This window comes from Crocodylus porosus, unplaced genomic scaffold, assembly GCF_001723895.1.
Source record: "Crocodylus porosus isolate Cpor-Errol unplaced genomic scaffold, CroPor_comp1, whole genome shotgun sequence".
In the NCBI taxonomy this organism is placed as follows: domain Eukaryota; kingdom Metazoa; phylum Chordata; order Crocodylia; family Crocodylidae; genus Crocodylus; species Crocodylus porosus.
In genome coordinates, this window is record NW_017728911.1 from 24,532,295 (window position 1) to 24,550,250 (window position 17,956).

At 39.9% G+C, this 17,956-nt stretch overlaps 1 protein-coding gene across 1 annotated transcript in view; it reads right to left on the reverse strand.

Moving 5' to 3' along the window:
* Positions 1-2,429: 2,429 nt before the first annotated feature.
* The window catches only part of HOMER2 (homer scaffolding protein 2), a 66,886-nt gene continuing 51,359 nt past the window's right edge, over positions 2,430-17,956 (reverse strand). The window contains exons 5-9 of the mRNA XM_019533169.1: positions 16,791-16,930; positions 14,149-14,305; positions 10,596-10,706; positions 8,288-8,368; positions 2,430-3,954 (exon numbers count right to left, since the gene is read on the reverse strand). Of these exons, the coding sequence (XP_019388714.1) occupies positions 3,766-3,954; positions 8,288-8,368; positions 10,596-10,706; positions 14,149-14,305; positions 16,791-16,930 (678 nt within the window). The 3' untranslated portion in view covers positions 2,430-3,765. The remainder of the gene's footprint in view (positions 3,955-8,287; positions 8,369-10,595; positions 10,707-14,148; positions 14,306-16,790; positions 16,931-17,956) is intronic.

The following is a 17,956-nucleotide window of genomic DNA, read 5'->3' on the forward strand; positions in this document are numbered from 1 at the left end:
AAATTGATTGTGGCCTCGCTACCTAGGGAAAGCCTGAGCCCTGTGGATACAAACAGGGGAGGTGGAACAGAACTAAAAGTACCATGGTAACAAATGTAAGCTGAGTAGCACTTTCTTGTAAGTAAAAGATAGGCAGCAGAGTGAAACCTTTCTTATACCCTTTGTATCTCTGTAGGATACAGAACACCCAGTAGCTATAACTGAGGTAATAAGAGTCGAACTGGACCCATTCCAGTGATGTCAAGTCTTGAAAGAAACATGAAGGAAAGCCGCATAGCTGTGATCAAGAGACGGCTCAAAAAAGCCACCTGCTATCCTGGCTGTGGAAGCTCCTTCCAAGAGAGGACAGCATCCAGGAGATGGCAGATTTTGGAAACTGCAAAAAAGAAATCACCTGGAAGGGTTGGGGGTTCCCCACCCTGAAGAAGTTATTTCTACATTTCTGTATTTTCAGTCATTCTCCCCTTTCAGAGAAGTTTAACCCTGCAGGATCATATCATTAGTCACCATCACTCCCTCTCAGACCTGAGCAGGGACTAAGACGGGGACTCTGAAGTTGGACCAAACTGAGAATCAGCGAGAGCTGAAGGACTGGCTGTGGGAAAGCAAGCCCAAGCATCAGACTGAACAGGCAGCGTACTCTGAGGGAGGCTTCAACAGGACACTAAACAACAGGTGTTAGACTTTTGGCAAGTCTCTACTGGTTACCCAACAGGCCTAAAGGACTGCTAGAGGAAGAAGGCCATTGACCAGCTACTGCTGGAAGGGCACCTGCAGTGGCTATGGTAGAAGCGGAGGGACTGAATTCCAGAACTATGGGAAGTTCCCAACGTCTAGAAAAGGATGAAGCCCGAGAAGAGAAAGCCTGAACCCCAGATGTGTGTGTCAACCTCAGAACTGCCACAAAGAAAAGCTTTTATTTTCTTGGGCTTTGTCATTGGAGGAAAGGTTGAGAGGAGGCATTTTTGTACCATAACAAGTCCCTGAGGAGTTCAGTGTGGCTCATATCTGGCACTGAGAGATTATTGCTAGGCTGTAACAGAGCTTCAAATGATAAATAAAATAATATTTTGAACTCACATCAAGGAATTTGCTTTACCCTTGCAGCAAGCTTGTGGTACACAGGCATAATAACCATGCTCAATGAAAGAATAAGTCTGGCAGGGATCAAGATGAGAAGAAAATGCTAGCAAGGTTTCCTGTGGACTGGAAGCCCGGGACATTGCTGCTTATGATCTCTCCTAATTTCTAGAAAACCCAAAAAGTATTGCAGCGGAGAGAGGAGATCAATTCCCAGGGATCTTTAAGCAATGAAAAAGAAATAGGGCCCCAAATCCCAAGACCAGGTACTTATATTGTATTGGAAGGAAAAAGAGCGAGGGAAGATTAATTAAACAGGGAAAGAGCGACTGAAAGAATGGGGGCAGCTAGTGTACCTGAGTTTGTAAACCATCTTCCGAGCTGCTCCAGCGTCTCTGTCACATGGGCAATGAATACGTTGGCCATGGACAGAAAATGAACTTTTTAAAATAGCTTGGTCAAACCAATGCAAACTGTTTTGTAGACACTTACTGGAGAGTAAGTGTGGCTTAAATGGTAAAAAAAAAAAGTAGGTCTTAGAATGAAAATTGAGCTGTTCCATTGCAACTGTTCTGTGCATCAGCTATGTCACTTTATCATTTGAAGTTAAACTGTCATAATTTAGCACCTGTTGTATTCAAGGGCAAATTATTGCACTTCACTTCATTTGGCGTGGGATAGGAGCAGGCGCATGGAACAAATACAACAACTCAGTCATTGCATACCCGTGAGCAGTAAGTGCCTCTTTCTCAAAGCACCATAATTGTTTTGTCTGTCCATAGCCATTATTAACTGAAAGGGATTTCTAACTGACAGGCTAAATGGAAATACGCTTGGAGGAACTTAATATGAACCAGGATTAATGCAAAATAAGTGTTAGCGCACAGCCTTTGGCATCCATATAAATAAATAAATTTAAAATCATACCTTAAATTAATTCAGTGCAACAAACCCATGCCTTGCTAGGCATAACAAGAGGAAACAGAAGACTGAACAAGGCTTTCAGTGAGACATGACACTGATGACAGGTAGACTAGTGAGCCTGACTACATATTCTGCCTGCGATTTGTCAACTGTTTTACCTCCTTGCCTTTCAGCTGATGTGGCTAACAGATTCACAGTTATGGAGCCATCAAGTAGTATACTAGAAGAAAAGTAGGTCATCTGTGCGCTAAATGATTGTGTCCATTTAGTTTGCATATTCAATGGAAGTGCAATCTAAAGAAAACAATTATTGCAGACAATCCATCTCCACAGACTTCAGCCTGTGAATTATACAGCCATATGCAAAACGGCATTCAACACACTTCACCTAAACTATTAAAGTGACCACTAAGAACCACTGTGTATAACTTTACAAAGAAAAGCTTTACTGATTTGTAATATGTGAATGTTGTGACATTGATATAAATTGGCAAGTGCTCTTGGAACACGTTCATTTGAACATTTAAGTAGCCTTTTCCCAATTTAAGCAAATCTGGTACTGGTACTACCAATGTTGACTAAGCTTGTTTGTTATTCTACTTGCGTTGTTGAAATACCATGCATTCTCCTGCATTACAAGATGTGTTTAGAGCTGCTGAATAATCAACATACAACAGCATTTCTCCTTTTCTTTTTGGCCTTATAAATGAACAACTGGGTGCCTAATTCCCACATTAATCTCTTGGGCAGAATCTTGTGTGTAGAACCCACAGCAGTTCTGTGAACTGAACTAATTGTCTTTTAGATTAACTTCTCGGAAATCATAACAGTAAAAGGAAGTATTAAGCCAGGTAAGTAGAGGGCTCAGCTTTCTACTTGCAAAAGTATAACTTGTCCCTATTGCTGCATATCTGGTGCCAGGAAGAAGTATATTTTCCTAAGATTTAACTATTACATTAATTAAAAGGATTTCAAAATAAAGGGCTGGAGGAAGACACTCCTATTACATGAAGCTCTGTCATCAAGTGTTGGTTACATCACATGACTTCTTCAAAGTACAAAGGTTGAAACCTACCGCAACACTTCTGATTGTGTGCCCATCATGGCATGTCCTAAACCCCGGATCACAGGTCACACAGCTGTAACGTTCCATGGCTTCTTTCTGTGTCTTGGGCCTTACTGATTTGTTCATACAGATCTTAGCATCAACTTGGAGAGACTTCCTACACATGACTACTATTTACCTCAGAGACATTTTACCATGCTGATTTATACACAGCAGGAGTCCTGTCTAATTTTAACACCATACTATTCCACCAAAAGCTTAACATTGTATGTTGTGAGGAGTATTGATAACTGGGACTAGAAAATACTTTGTTTTCTGTTTCTGCGGTTGCAACAGCCCTTTAGAAAGATATAAATTTCCCTGCAACAACTAACTGCATATTCATTTTAAGGTAGATCTAGTTCCAGATTCCTGAGACAGAATCCTCTACCTGTTCACAAACCCACAAAGCCAGAGCAGCAATATAGAAAGTTTCTATTCTCAACAGAATTCAGTGAGCAGCACGATCGGTTTGGGAAAAACAAACAAACAACCAAAAATCCCTTCCCAAAAACCCACACAGAAAATGTTCATCTTCTATGTACAAAACTGATGCAAACAAGTGAAACATTCTAGTTATGTTTTGTAAAACAGATATTTGGGATCAACAAAACACCAAAACATTCAGACCCTAGATTACAAAAATGTGTTTCGATCTAATTGTCAATTCCCAGTTTAGACAGTCCTTGTCGAAAATCGTGCAATTCATCTATCTTCCCATCTAGTACATCTAAAAAATTCTTTAATTCAGTTTTAAGGTTGCTCTGTCTGTGCTTGTTCTCTTCCACTTCTGCCCTGAGTGCTCTGACTTTCTCTTCAAGGTCTTTGTTCTTTTTCTCAGCAGCCTTAATAAAAAACAGAAAAAGAAAAATAACATGAATCACAGAGGAGGCAGATGAACACATTTAACAGAATAAAGCAACAACGTCGGGAAGATTTTAAAATGTTTTACTTTGACTTCCTATTACTCTAACACTAGCACCTATGAAAGCAAGTTTGACATGTTTTGGCTATTATTTCTTTAACCTGACTAGTTCAGGGAAGAATAATGATTAAGTGGAAAAGATGCTTTGCATTAGATATTGTCATTCAGCTGATATCTTAAAATTCAGCTGTATTTAAATCATGCACCGTGCATATATTTCTGTCATTCCTACAGTTGTACAATTAGACTCCAATTATATACAAAATGATCTATTGTGCTTTCAATTTAGAAAATAACATTTCCAAAGTATCATCTGGAGTACCTGAGGATTTATCTATCTATTTAACAGTCTTGACTTATACTTGGGCTTTATACTCAAGCATCTAGTCAATCTGATGTAGTCCCTCAATGTAGTTTACTCTAGTAATGTTTTTTTTTCCTATTACATATCTTTTCTTTTTTTTCATTCATCTTTTTTTTCTTCTCATTTAACAGCAATGCACGTACACAAACCTATTCTCACTAAGAATCATGAACAATGCTTTAAGCACATTATAGTGACCAATGCTTTCATTACTTTCTAACCACCTATTTCAGGGGCGGGCAATTATTTCAAGTGGAGGGCCATTTACTGAGTTTTGGCAAGCTGTTGAGGGCTACATGGGTGGCCCTGCCCCCTTGACAGGTACCACACCCCCTGGTTGCCATCTTGGGACCAGAAGTCCCACCCCCTAGCCCCCGACCTTTGCCACCAAAGTCCCTCTCCTTGCCCCTAGATGTACTCCTTTCAGCAAGGGGTTGTGCCATCTCGGAACCAGAAAACTATCAAATAATATTCTAAAAATCAAACATCTACAACATTCATTAATTTGATTTAAAAAAATGTTTTGTCCTGATTTACATGTATTTGTGTAGTGTACACAAAGGTGATCACACAATAGCTTAAAATTAAATCTTATTCTTGTATATTGTTGGGGAGTAGGGGGCATAGGGATGTGTGGAAGCATGTGGGTATGTGTGTGCATTTGTGGGGTGTGGGTGGGTATGGGGTTTGTGGGGAGCAGTGTGTGGGGGGAGGGTGGCCGGAGGTGTGAGGGTCTGTATGTATAGCAGTGTGAGGGGTGGGTGCATATATATCATGGGGTGTGCTTGTGGGATTCACCCTGTGAACACACACACACATACAGACACGCACACTGTGCCTCACTCACTCACTCTTCTTCCCTCATTGCTTTGTGTCCCTCTCCCCCTCATTGCATGTGCATGCATGCATGGGCACGCGCACGTACGTACACACACACACACACACACACACACACACACACACACACACTGGGGGGGCTGGCCTTTCTTCTGAGTCCTGCTGGCTTCCCTTGGGTCCTACCGCCCCTGGCTCCTGTCACCTTTGACAGGCAGGCAGGAATTGATAAATATTAATTTTTCTAAACTTTTTAGGTGCTCTGTAGGCTGGATAGAATGGCCTGGTGGGCCTGATCCAGCCTACAGGCCGTATTTTGCCCTCCCTGACCTATTTAATAGCCTTCCGACTATATTTCCACCATGTTTTATTTATTTTTTTTAAATGTTATGTTTATGGCAGTTTGAAAAAGAGTGTGAAAATGCCAGACTGAAAGAAACCAAAGGCCTTTATTTGTACTCAAACTCAGCCTTGGCAAGATGTCTCAGTTTTTAGTACCCCCTCCATATGAGAGGGTGGCACAGATTCCATTCTTGATCTAGCTGCTAATGCCACTATTTATGAAAATCATTTGAAAGTATGATTTATTTAGCAAAGGCCTAATCAGGCAACAACTTGAAATCTCTTCTTGGACATTTCCAGCCATAGCCACACCAAACTCATACCAATGATCCAGAAGTCTTCATACACCAATCCTCCAAATCAAGTTATTCTGCTGCTTTTTGTTGTTGTTTTGCTTTGTTTTTTAATTTCATTTTCCTTCTTACATGCCTTTAATAACCCCCAAGTGAGCATCTTTCCTGAAGAGAGCACTGCTAAACTCATCTCCAAGACCACACTGGCCTGCTCGTTCACTGTAGGCATTTATACACATACATTTTCATGCTCTGATGCGTCAGAGATCCAGCATGTCAGAGCAGACTCAATTAACTGAATCTGCTTCGTACATGAGCTGGTGCACGCTGCAGTGCATTGCGTTGTGTGCAGTATGTATAAGTGGCAAAATGTGTGTCAGTATGCAGAAAATGGCAGCAGTGAGCTTTTGAACTAAAACTCCTTTGATATATTTTAGTTCAAAAGCATGCCACTGTCATTTTCTCAGCATTGATGTGCATTTCTACACTTATGTACCTGCATCCATCACTACCCTGGGCACTTTTAAAAGCACCTGGCGCTGTGGTGCAAACGTGTACAAATGCCCTATCTGTTTATCTGTAGTTTTGGTATGTCAATGGTGGGAAAAAAACAGTTCACTGCTGAGAACGTGACTACATGCTCATAACATCTGGTCATGGGGTATGTTTAACTATGCAAGCTTAGCACTGTCGCTGACTTCTGCAGAGGAGGCTGAGAAGAGAAAACATACAGATATATCTAAAAGAGAGACACCCATAGCTGAATAGATCTTAAAATGAGTCTTTGGTATAGCCCAGCTGTGACGATCTAGAAATAGGACTATGTTTATGTCTTGCTATGTCTTACTGTAAAATCTAAGATCTGTCAGGCTGCTGTTTTTTACCATAACTTTTTTCATTGCTTCATTTTCCATTTCAGACACAAAGTACTCTCACTGCTTTAGTGGCAAAGATATTCTCAATTAGGGTGGCTGGGGCACTGTGGGGTGCCACCAGGTCTTTTGAAGGATGCCACAAAGTGTGAGAAGCTAAGCAAGATGTAAAAAGAGAAGCAAATACTTTAAGTAAATAAGCCAGGCTCAGGCTCACCTCTGCCTGGACGATCCCCCACCCTTACTACTCAGCCCCTGTGTAAGGAGGTAAGCACTGTAGTGTATTAATTCGTTTTTGCAAGTGGAAGCCACTCAACTCACAAGTTATGGAGGGGCACCTCTAGTCTAGTGAGAGATGGTTCAAGTTCAAACAGCTTGAGAACTGCTACTCTAAGGTCTTTCATTGCCTATCCCCACCCAGCCTTTCAACTCAGTTGCGCATTTAACATCTCAGTTTCTCCAGTGCAGGCAGACTTCATCACTTGTGCCTCTAAGATTGCTCTCAAGCTACTTCTGTGCATGCAGGGAAAAAATTCCACAAGGGCTACTTCATTATGCTGCTTCAAATCCCTCTTTAAACTTCCTTTGCTATGAGGCCTACAAAAACTCAGTAATTGTTAGGCAGCTGCTCTGCCTTTACTTCTGCTTGTCAAGCTGACCAGTTTTGCCTCACTGCTCCCTTCTGCTCTTCCATCTATCATTCGCATATACATATCACCTTTCCTCTTGCACTTAGACAGAGAAAGCTTAGGGATGGCCTCTCTGTCCAGTTTCTGTACGACATCTGGCAAATGAGGCCCTGACCCATGAGAGCAGGGTGCTCGGGCATTATGGTCATACAAAATTACCAGTTCTTAAAACTGTTATAATGCAAATTCTTGAACTCGTGATTTTTAAACAGAGAACCACAAAACTATTAAAACCAAACAGACTTCAAATCTATAGTGATGTTGCAAAGGGGGCAATAGATGAAGTACTTGGATAAAAAGGGGGTGTTAAGCTAGACCATTACTTTTTTTTAAATGGAACTATCCAGTATATGAACACATTCACGTAATGAACTTTTCCCATAAAGTTATAGAGCTAGCCATTAATGAAAAAAAATTCATTTCCTTTTATATTAGTTAGCTTTAGCTGCCTGAACATTATTCAACAGACTTGGCTATTCAAGAAAGCTATTTGGAAGGTGACTGGTGAATGCCTGTCAGTTACTGTATGCGTTAGCAGTCACTGCCAGCACTTCCATATGAGGCTATGCAAGGCCACGGCAGCATAAATGCTAGATATAGAATATCTTGGAATCAGCCAGGTGACAGTTGCAACATGATCTCAGAGAAGCTACTTCTTCAAACAGCAAGGCAAAGAACGAGTATCAAATTGCTTCTAATTATGGGACAGAGAACAGTATATTTTGCATGTAATTAGCACACAAACTGGGGATTCCTTATATTTAACAATTATAAATACAAACAGGTAAAAATATATAACAATAAAAAACATAAATATTTTCTCAACTTTATTTATATGGATGGTTATGGTGAACTCTACCTGTAATTTCTGAGATACAGATTCACACTCTGACATTAGCTGGGGTATAATTTCACCCTGTTTTTGAAGCTCCTCCAATTCCTGGAGAGAGAAAAAAAGGAAAAAAAAGTTTCAGCACACTTCAGTTAAAAAAGAAAAAAAAAGAGGCTGTAAAATGACTTGTGAAAGTAGACCACATGCCACACAACCTGAGTTAAAATACTTGAAAATAATATTTTTTCATTATAAAATACTTAGTTAATTAATTTATAATGGGTAGAAAAGTAGTCAAGTTTGCACTGCATTTAATCCTTCCTTAAATACATACTTTCAAGATGACAACACAATCTAGTTCAGCAAGATTACTGTAATTAGCTACATGCATAAATTGTCAATCTAAAATTACTAGAAATCTAGATATTCAATGAGACACACATCTGAAATACAGTAAGGCTAAGAAAGATCTCTGGGTGTTAGGCAGACAGGACATTAGACATGGTTTTGCTTGCATGGCAGCTAAAAAATATCAATATAGTTTTGGGCTACACTAGAACACAGAATGGGAAAGGAATAGATTGTCTTCTATGTAGCTCTGAGCAATCCCACCTGAGATACTGTTCACATCTTACACAAATGAAATGGACCAACAAAACGAGTTCAGAAAAACGCAGTAAGATAATAAGGAAGCAAGACTTACACAGAAAGTTTAAAAGGAAATAATAAGGATTGGCAGCATGGGGACACGCTTGAAGGGTGTAACTAACCAGGACTACACAATACCTTCTCGTATTTAGTGGTTATTATATGCAGCCTAATCTAACTTAAATCTGACATGGTATTGAGCAGTTAGGCTATGGCCACACATCATAAGCCGGTTTCTTGGATCTGAAAAAGAAACATTTGCATATTCTGCAGCAATTGTCTTGCTTTCTGCAAAAACTTGCCAAATATACCAGCCTACCCCTAGATAAAAAAAATCCTAGATATCTTGAAATATTAGGATCTTTTATCTAGGAAGTTATCTCCAAAACTGTGTGTTCCTCTCCAACTTAAGGAACAGTCTTCCTTCAATCTGACTTCCTTTTATTTCCTCCTGAAATGAACAGAACTTTAGGGGTGCTTCTTTAATGGCAACATCTATGACTAGGCTCCATGCTGGCTTATCTAGCAAAGTCAGGGACAGACTACTTATGACATGAGCATTAGGAATTAGCTAATATGAGAGAGCAATTTGAAAGCAAGCTGACACACTGCTCAGAAGTAAATGGAATTTAAGCCTGCAACATCCAAGAGTCAACCAATTTTCAGTTTTATTTGGTGTCTCAAAAACATGAACCTTGAGGAAATAGGTGTCACAAAATAGGGGTTATTACATATGCATTACAGTAGAAAGGCTGGGAAGAAAGCATGACATTTTCTTTTGAAACATGGTGCTGAAAACTATATTATATTTATAACTGTACATCAAAATCCATTTCCTTAAACTATTTCCTTGTACCATCTTAAAAACCTTTAACTGCACTGCTTTTTAGGGGCACCGGCTGAGAAGCTATAATGACACCAGGCAAGCTTGACTACACCTGCTGTCTGCATTTGCTCAAGTCAGCACAGAACATTTGGTTGCTATCATGAAAAAAAATGATTCAGTCATTCTCTGTATTCAAGGGCCAAGTCTTCAACATCATTCCCCTTGCCAAAATGAACACCTCTATGTTAAAATAAGAAAATTTATTAACTCTGAATGAACATCAGCAACCTCCTTGGATTTTAGTTTCCCTCTTGGATTTAAAATAAAAGGGTATGAACAGCAATGCAATAAAGCCTAACACCTCACTGTAAAACATCTTAAAGAGAAAGTATATTTCTTAACAGGGAGACGATGTTCTTAACAGGGAAACAACCTTATTTCTCCCCCTTGCTTCTACTGAATACTTTGTATAGTGATTAAAGAGGGGGATTGAGAATCAGAATCCTTGAATCCTATTCTCAACTCATGTACTATATGACTTTGGACAAGTCAATTAACTTGTCCAATTAATTTTACCAACCTGTAAAATGAGGATACTCCTAATTACCTATCTTAGCAGGTATTATATTGTTTAATTCAGGAACAGAGAAATTCTCAGAAGAAAGGTATAATATGTCCAAAGTATTCATCAAGTTTTGTTAACAATCACCAGATTCAAATTCAAATAAAAAAAGGGGACCTATTGTAACATGTGGAGCTCTCCTTGATTGTGGGTACAATATTATGCAAAGCAACACAAAGTTAAAAAACCCACTCAGACTCCAAAGAATTTATGCCATTTCTATATTTATTTTTACTTACTAGATCTTTGTCCTGAAGTTCTGATTCCAGTTCCTGGAGGCGTCTGCTCAGCTGTACATTTCTTTCTTTTTCTTTATTTATTTCATTACATTGTTCTTCCAGCTCTTCAATCTTTAAGTAACATCATACAGTCAGCACAAATTCCAAACCTCTGCCAATCTGGGGCAGATGCTTAGCTGATGTAAGCAGTCACAGTTCCACTGAAATTGAGGCACCTATGATAATTTACACCAGCTGAGGACCTGCTACCTAGAATGTACCATTTAATACAACAGATCAAAATTACCTTTTATGCTTTTTTTTTTTTTTTTTTTTAATAGCAAACTAACCCATTTACACATGCACTAGGAAGCCCCCTTGGTTGTATTTACCATAGCTCATGGAGTTCCTTTTATAATTACATGAGGCTGTGCATGGCACTGGGATGAGAAAGCAGGAAGAGAAAGCAAGCTCTCTGACTTGCCTAACATCTCCTCCTCAAGGGCAGCTCGTTTTCCAGACAGAGTGAAAGGACTAGATATTGCATCACAACTTCGGCAGGAAGACCAGCACTGGGTAACAGATGATGCTTTGTTCCTGCACTGAGGAAATTAGCTCACTGATTCCATACCTCTTAGCCACTCCAGACCCTGAACTGGAGCTAAGCTGCCTATACGGCACCAAGCCAGCATGTTAAAGTATATTTTTAAATTTTCAGTGTCCTGTTCTTTTTAGACTGCCCTTTGCTTGTTTAAAGTCAGCCAATGTGCAAAAATGTCTAACTAATTAACAAAGGAGAGAAACCTTTCTTGTGCACCATTTGGGGACAGCTTCAGTGCTTAATGAGAAACCTATGCGAGGGAAAAGACAGAAAAGGAAGAGGATGACACTGTATATAAATAGTGCTAGATGAAGCATAGGAAGCATTTAATGGCTGGCCTCTAGGTACTGTAATCTCTCAGCCACAGTAAGGTAGCATTGTGACAAACTTTCTTTTGAAGACTACACTCAGTGAGAAGTGGCATATTTCTGTCTGGTGATGCCAGTGAGAGCATCTTTTTTGTTAGATACTATACACGGTAAGTGAATAATTATATTGCGTACTTTACTACTTAGCTACCATTCACTACTTCAGGCTGCTGTTTCTCCCTCCTACATGAGGGAACTCTGCTTTTATCCTTAACAAACACCAACTCTTTGGCCCTGGGATCCTGAATCCTCTAGAAAACTAGCAATACTGAGATGCTAACAATTAGCATCAAATCATTCCAACTCCCAGTGTGTAAAGTGGTGTCTACATAAAATGAAATATTTTTGTGAAGTACTGTTTTGTTCTCTCTGAACTACCACAATGTTCCAAAAGCAAACTCCCCAAGTCACACACACAACTATACATAAAATCTCTCTTGCAAAGACTAAGTGAATTCCATCAAGACTGTTAGTGCCCTAACAGGCAAGTCAGGTTAAACCTGGCTGTCAGAAATATTTCCACAAGCTGTAACATTCTTCACTTGAAGGCTAGTGGCATCCAAAAAAGGAGCAAAAGGGCTTTGAAAACCTAGGGACAAGTGAAAAAATATCACATACAATCTGATCCTTATGCTTGAATCCCTCAGCAACCCATATAACAGAAGGACGAAAAAAGGATCCAGCAACAAAAGGACCCAACTTTTTAGCATGTAATTTAGGATCAATAGAGTGAAATTATCACAACAAGCAGTGCTCCTGGAAATGCAGTGTTGCTGTACTCCGACTTGTAGCAAACAACGTGCGGGCCAGTGACAAGCCTTTGATCGACAGCACCACATTAGAGGAGCATCTTATACAGTCTCTAAACTAGAATTTTTAAATATCTAAATTTACATCTCTTGCAGCTCACATTCAATCTTTGCACTACAATAGCATGAAATTATACACTCAGTAAAAGCGGGAAAGGGTTTTTTGGGAACTAGATATACTCTTCAGATTTGTGATGTGGAGACAATTCTTTGAAGCTGGTGGGCCTGATTCTCAGTCTGGCTCTGTGCCCCTCCTCCCTTTTGTGCTGGTAGTGTTGAGGGAATAACTCAAGTCATGGCACAGCTTGCTGAGATTTAATTGCACTATTGCATGGTTCAAAGTTTTATCTTGCAACATTAACACACAGGTGCCCATACTATCTCAATGTGGCAGCAGCCTGTGGGGCAATTGCAGCCCACAGAGCCATGAAATCCAGCCAGTGGGGCTCCCCACAGGTTCAAGTGTTTGGCAGTAGGGAACAAGGGAAAAACTGCACAGCCAGCAGTAGCCTCACTCGGGTCACTACAGCAAAGTGTGGGGGGGAGGGAGGGAAATCAGGGCCAGGCCCCACTCCCACCCCATATCCAGATCAGGTCAGGCTGCCTCCCTACTCTTGCGGGTCCCCCCCCCCATCTGGATCGGGGCCAGGCTGTTCCGCACCCCCAACATGAGTCTGGATAAGGGCCTCTCTCTCCCATTCCCCACCCCCACCAACCATGTGTGTCTGGATTGGGACTACAGTGCCCTGCTCTTCACGCCCCCGATTCATGTGGATCAGGGTCAAGCTGCCCAACCCCTTGCAGCTGGATTGAGCCCATCAGCTGGAGCCAGCCTGCACCATTCATCTAGCTTGAGGGGTGAAAAGGTTGGGCACCACTGTCCTAGGCAATATGTAAGCCCTAGTCCTCCCACTTGCTCTGAGTTCTGAGCCTTCTGATGCTAGAGGCAGGGAAAAGCAGCTATCTAGTCTCCTCTATTCCCTCTACTCCATTTTTCCTCTCTCTTTGATTTCTAATATAAGGAGTAAGATGAGGCAGCAGACAAGTCAGAAGATGGAGAGAACAAACAAACACAAAAAGATGACATTGCTCTGTGTCTTCTTTTTCTATCCTGGGAAAAGAAGGAATATAAGATAAAAGTTTTAAAAGAGACTCATTAAAATACTTTAAATTTAACTTAAAACTATGTCCATAAATCCATACTTCAAAAAATTTTTGGTCTTTGGGTCTGAATTCTATTATTGGTGGAAATCTCACCTTTGTGCTGGTTACCCAGTAGTCTGCAAATTTCTTGGTAGCTTTAGATTTAGGATTTGGAAAGCCTACTGCTGCTGGTTGCATTGGAAAGTATCACGGCTGCTTGTAGACATTAAAAAAAACAAACCAAAAAAACCCCTTGCTTTACCAGAAGAAACAGTGTGTTACTTCGACCCAGCTCTGCAGCGTCTATATAGATCAGGCACGTCAGCGGGACATTCTAGTGCTTTTAGCTAAAGCTGATTCAAGCAGCTATTAGATAAAAGTGCCAGAAAAGCCGCACTAAAGTACCCAATCTATACAGCCATTGTGCGAGTTGGGTCCAGTTAACACAATGCTTCTTCTGAGCATGTGCTGGGAGCACACCGAGTTTAAAGTGCCATTTTTTAATGTCTGCAAGCACCCATGTAGCACAGATGCTTTGTAAGAAGAATGGCTTAAGGTAAGGAAGAGGAAGTAGGACTCAGGTACCCAAGGGAAAGGGAATCTGGCATTTCAAAGAGTTCTTTGCTCCTAACTATGCATTGGACTCATATTACCTTGTTCCTGAGTTGATCATTTTCTTCCTTGCATGCTGTAAACTGTTTTTTCCAATGCTCTACACTGGCAGCAGATTCTTGCAGTGCAGAGGTTAGTCTGGCATTGCTCTCTCTTAGAGTCTGCAATTCTGTTTCCCATTTCTTTACATTGGAGGAGCTGAGAAAAGCAGAATAATATTAGACTCACTCATGTTTTACTCCCACTTCTTCTAATGCACCCAATTGTAAAGGTTGATGGCAAACTAAACTGGATACAGCATCCTAATGGAATGGCTCTCATGTATGTCTATCACTGACCCCTAGTTACAAAGAACACTGGACCTTTGATTACCTCTCTTCTGTCTGCTAACCAGGCTTTGGAGAGCACAAGCCATAATGCGACTAGCCCTGAGTAAAAGTTACAGCAATTCAAGAGGTAGAGGCCTGTGCTTTTAGACACAAAAATACTATTTGCCAAGGCTGGCTGGTAACTCCGCTGGATGCAGCCAGGGGCTTATTAGGACATACTACATCTCCTGTCTTAAACTGAAGCAATGTTGCTGTGAATTATTTAAAAATAACCATATTTCACAGGCATATATAAAGCTTTCCCTGTACACAGTATGTATATCAGTTTGTAAAGAATCCTTCCAGATGGAAGACACCATTTAAGATATTGTATTACTAAACCAAGAAAAAAGAAATACTTTGGGCCTCTTGGAAGGAAAATATGCTGTTTTTCTGTTTGGTCTTAATACCTATAAAGCACTGAAACTTGCCATGGAAAAACAAAACATTGCATTCCCATTACCTTCCAAGCTACAGGAAATATAGAGGGATGGTAAATGAAGAAAGTGGAAAGCTCCTGGTATCCTGGTGCCTAGCTGTTAGCAACCTCTGGAAGACTCTAGAGCTACTAAACATGAGTAGCAATTTGAAATTATAATTACTTAAAAAATTAAAAAGGTGTGATGACGTAGCCTTATACAAGATGTTCAACCTTTGGCTCTCTACCTGGGTAATACTATTTATGTTGCTTCCTTTTTTCTCTTTTTAATAGCTTTTTAAAGTAGTTGAACCTGATATATATTTCCTTTTAATTCATGGACACAGTCATATGCAAGAGGCAGACATGGCAAATAAGTTCTAGGAAAAGAATTATAGCATTTTAATGTCACTGCTCAGAACATTCCAACTTCTATATTGTTACTACGGCTACAAATTATAGTTATGGCCATTTTCAAATAATACATTAAATCAAATCATATAAAATGCAACTCCAAGGGACATTATGCACTGCCTTAAAATGTATCCTTAAGACTTTCAGAAAGCTCAGTAAAGTTAAATTTTTCCTTTAACTTTTTATGGTGCGTTAATTCCCTTTTGTAATTTTAAATACCCTCATTTATTCTCCTAGAAAAGGTACAGCCAGCAAAATCAGAGAGGAATTGAAGATTGGTTTCACATACTATAAGCATCAACTGTTCCCCAATGGCCCAGATGTTATTTCTGTATTCCTGAACCCACATATACGTGGTAGGCTATTTAAGCTAGTATCAGTAGGGTGAGAGAGATCATCTCAGCATGGATGAAATCAGAAAAATGAAGGGGTAAGTCTTCCAATTTGATACCAGGAGGTACCTACTAAAACCCCCTCAATTCATTTGTTTTACTGCATGGATTTAGATTAATGCAACCACATTTGAATAAATGCTGCTAACACCCTTAATTACCAAATCATTTTTGCACACTCCTTCAGTGTGATTTTGATGTTAAAAGAACTTCACATTTGGTCAAAACAGTTTTTGGAGTTATCATCTCAGACACTGTAAACCAGTGGTTCTCCACCTTTTGAGAGTCAAGGGACCCCCACATAACTGTTGTGAATTGAGAGGCACCCCATTAAAAAAAATAATTCCTTTATTTCAGGGCTTACCTCCTTGCAGAGGGAGCAGGCAGTAGGGGTGGGAAAGCAGCTACGTAGAGAGAGACTGAGCCTGCTCTTATCTGCTTATCTCCGCACAACCTGCTTGTCTTCTTATACTTTCCACACCCTTCAAAGGATCTCATGGCTTCCCAGGGTTCCCTGACATGCTGGCTGAGAATCTCTGCTGTCACCTATGCCTTCAATGGTTTTGGTTTAAATGGTGTAAATGGACCCTTTGGCGATTTATTTAAGTAATATTATATATTATATACACACACACACACACTTTTATCATTTTAGCCCTTGAGATGGGTTTTAGGAATGAACTAAAACCTTCCACCTGTTAACCATTTAAAACAGACATGTAAAACAAAGCTGCTTCAGGCTAACAAGTGAGTTCAAAATACACATGCATTTCACTCATACCTGTGCCCCTTAGTACTGTAACATGTCGCCTGGTGTACTGTGCTAAAAATCAAACACATCTATTACTTTTATTTTAGTTTTTGAGAACAGGTTGGCCATCTGCAGGCACTTTTACAGATCCACTTACCCGATTTCCATTTTTCACATGGGCTGCTATTTTATATACTTTGGTATTTGCTTTTGCACAAATATAACTAGAGCTGACAGCTGCCTTTTTGCTACTGAATTATCCCTTAACATAATGATCCAAAAGGCAATCACTACCAAATAGTTGCTGCATATTCTTTTACTAATAATTTAAAAGCTTTACCTTTGGGCTAGAGCAATTTTCAATTTATCATTCTCAGTTTTCAATTGTGCATCAGCAGGGCCACCATGCGATGCCTTCTCATCATCCGTTCCATTCACACTCGAGGCGCGGGTAGAACATGGTGTTTCACGTCCAGATTCCTGTGGCACCATCCACAAACTAAAGTCAAGTTACTGGCTTTTTTGGGAGGGCAGGGGGCAGCTACACAGAAAGCTAAGCACTTCCTCACTAAGCATGTGAAGCATATTGTGTACAAAGGAGTCAAAAAGTTTCTCTTCTTTCCAATCAAAACATGGTGCTACCCCTATCTTCATGTTAATTTTCAAGGGAATACAGTCAGAAAAGGGAGGAAACCTAAGAACAAAGTGTGGACGGTACAAAGTGTGTTTTGCACTTAGCAAACACATTTTCAACTCCCTCAGAAACACAAGGCGTAGCTACATAACACAGCCTACTTAGATGACTGCATACGCTGGTAGAGTGAGAACAGTAGCTAGAGATTAGTGTCTTTATAAAACCTGGCTCACGTACCAGTCTTTTAACAACTTCTATGTATACTATCCTTTTATAGCAACTTAGATCATGCATACATTATAAATTATAACAACAAAAGTAGAACATGAAACATATACAACAGTAATAAAAGCTAAGATGAGAAATATGGTTTACTAATTTGATGTTTGAAAAATTTTCAAGAAGTTTTTAAAATCCATTATTGGAAGCAAAAAAGAAAGATTGTCCTGCTTCAAAAAATCAGCTTTATGTATTATTCATCAGGGGTCCCTTGTTATGAAGTAGAAGCAGCTCTGAAGTCAGTTATCACAATCTTTAATAAATGGCTGCTTAAAGTCAGGCTCTGAGATCTATGCTTATGGATCCAATAAGAGGACTGATGCATTTTTTCTGAAGTGCTTAGCACACCACAGCTCCCATCAAAACAGCTAAATGTTCTCTTGATCTTTAAATTAGTCGTCAAATGAAACATAGTCAAACACTCCTCCAAATGCTAACACTTTTATGCAAAACACAAATGAGTTGCCAGTAAACAAGAATGATTCTTAGCTGATGATTCTTAGCTTTAGTCTTTACATAAATACAGTATGGGCGGATGAGAACAGGATGGGATTCAACACAGACAAGTGCAAAGTGATGCACCTGGGGAGGAA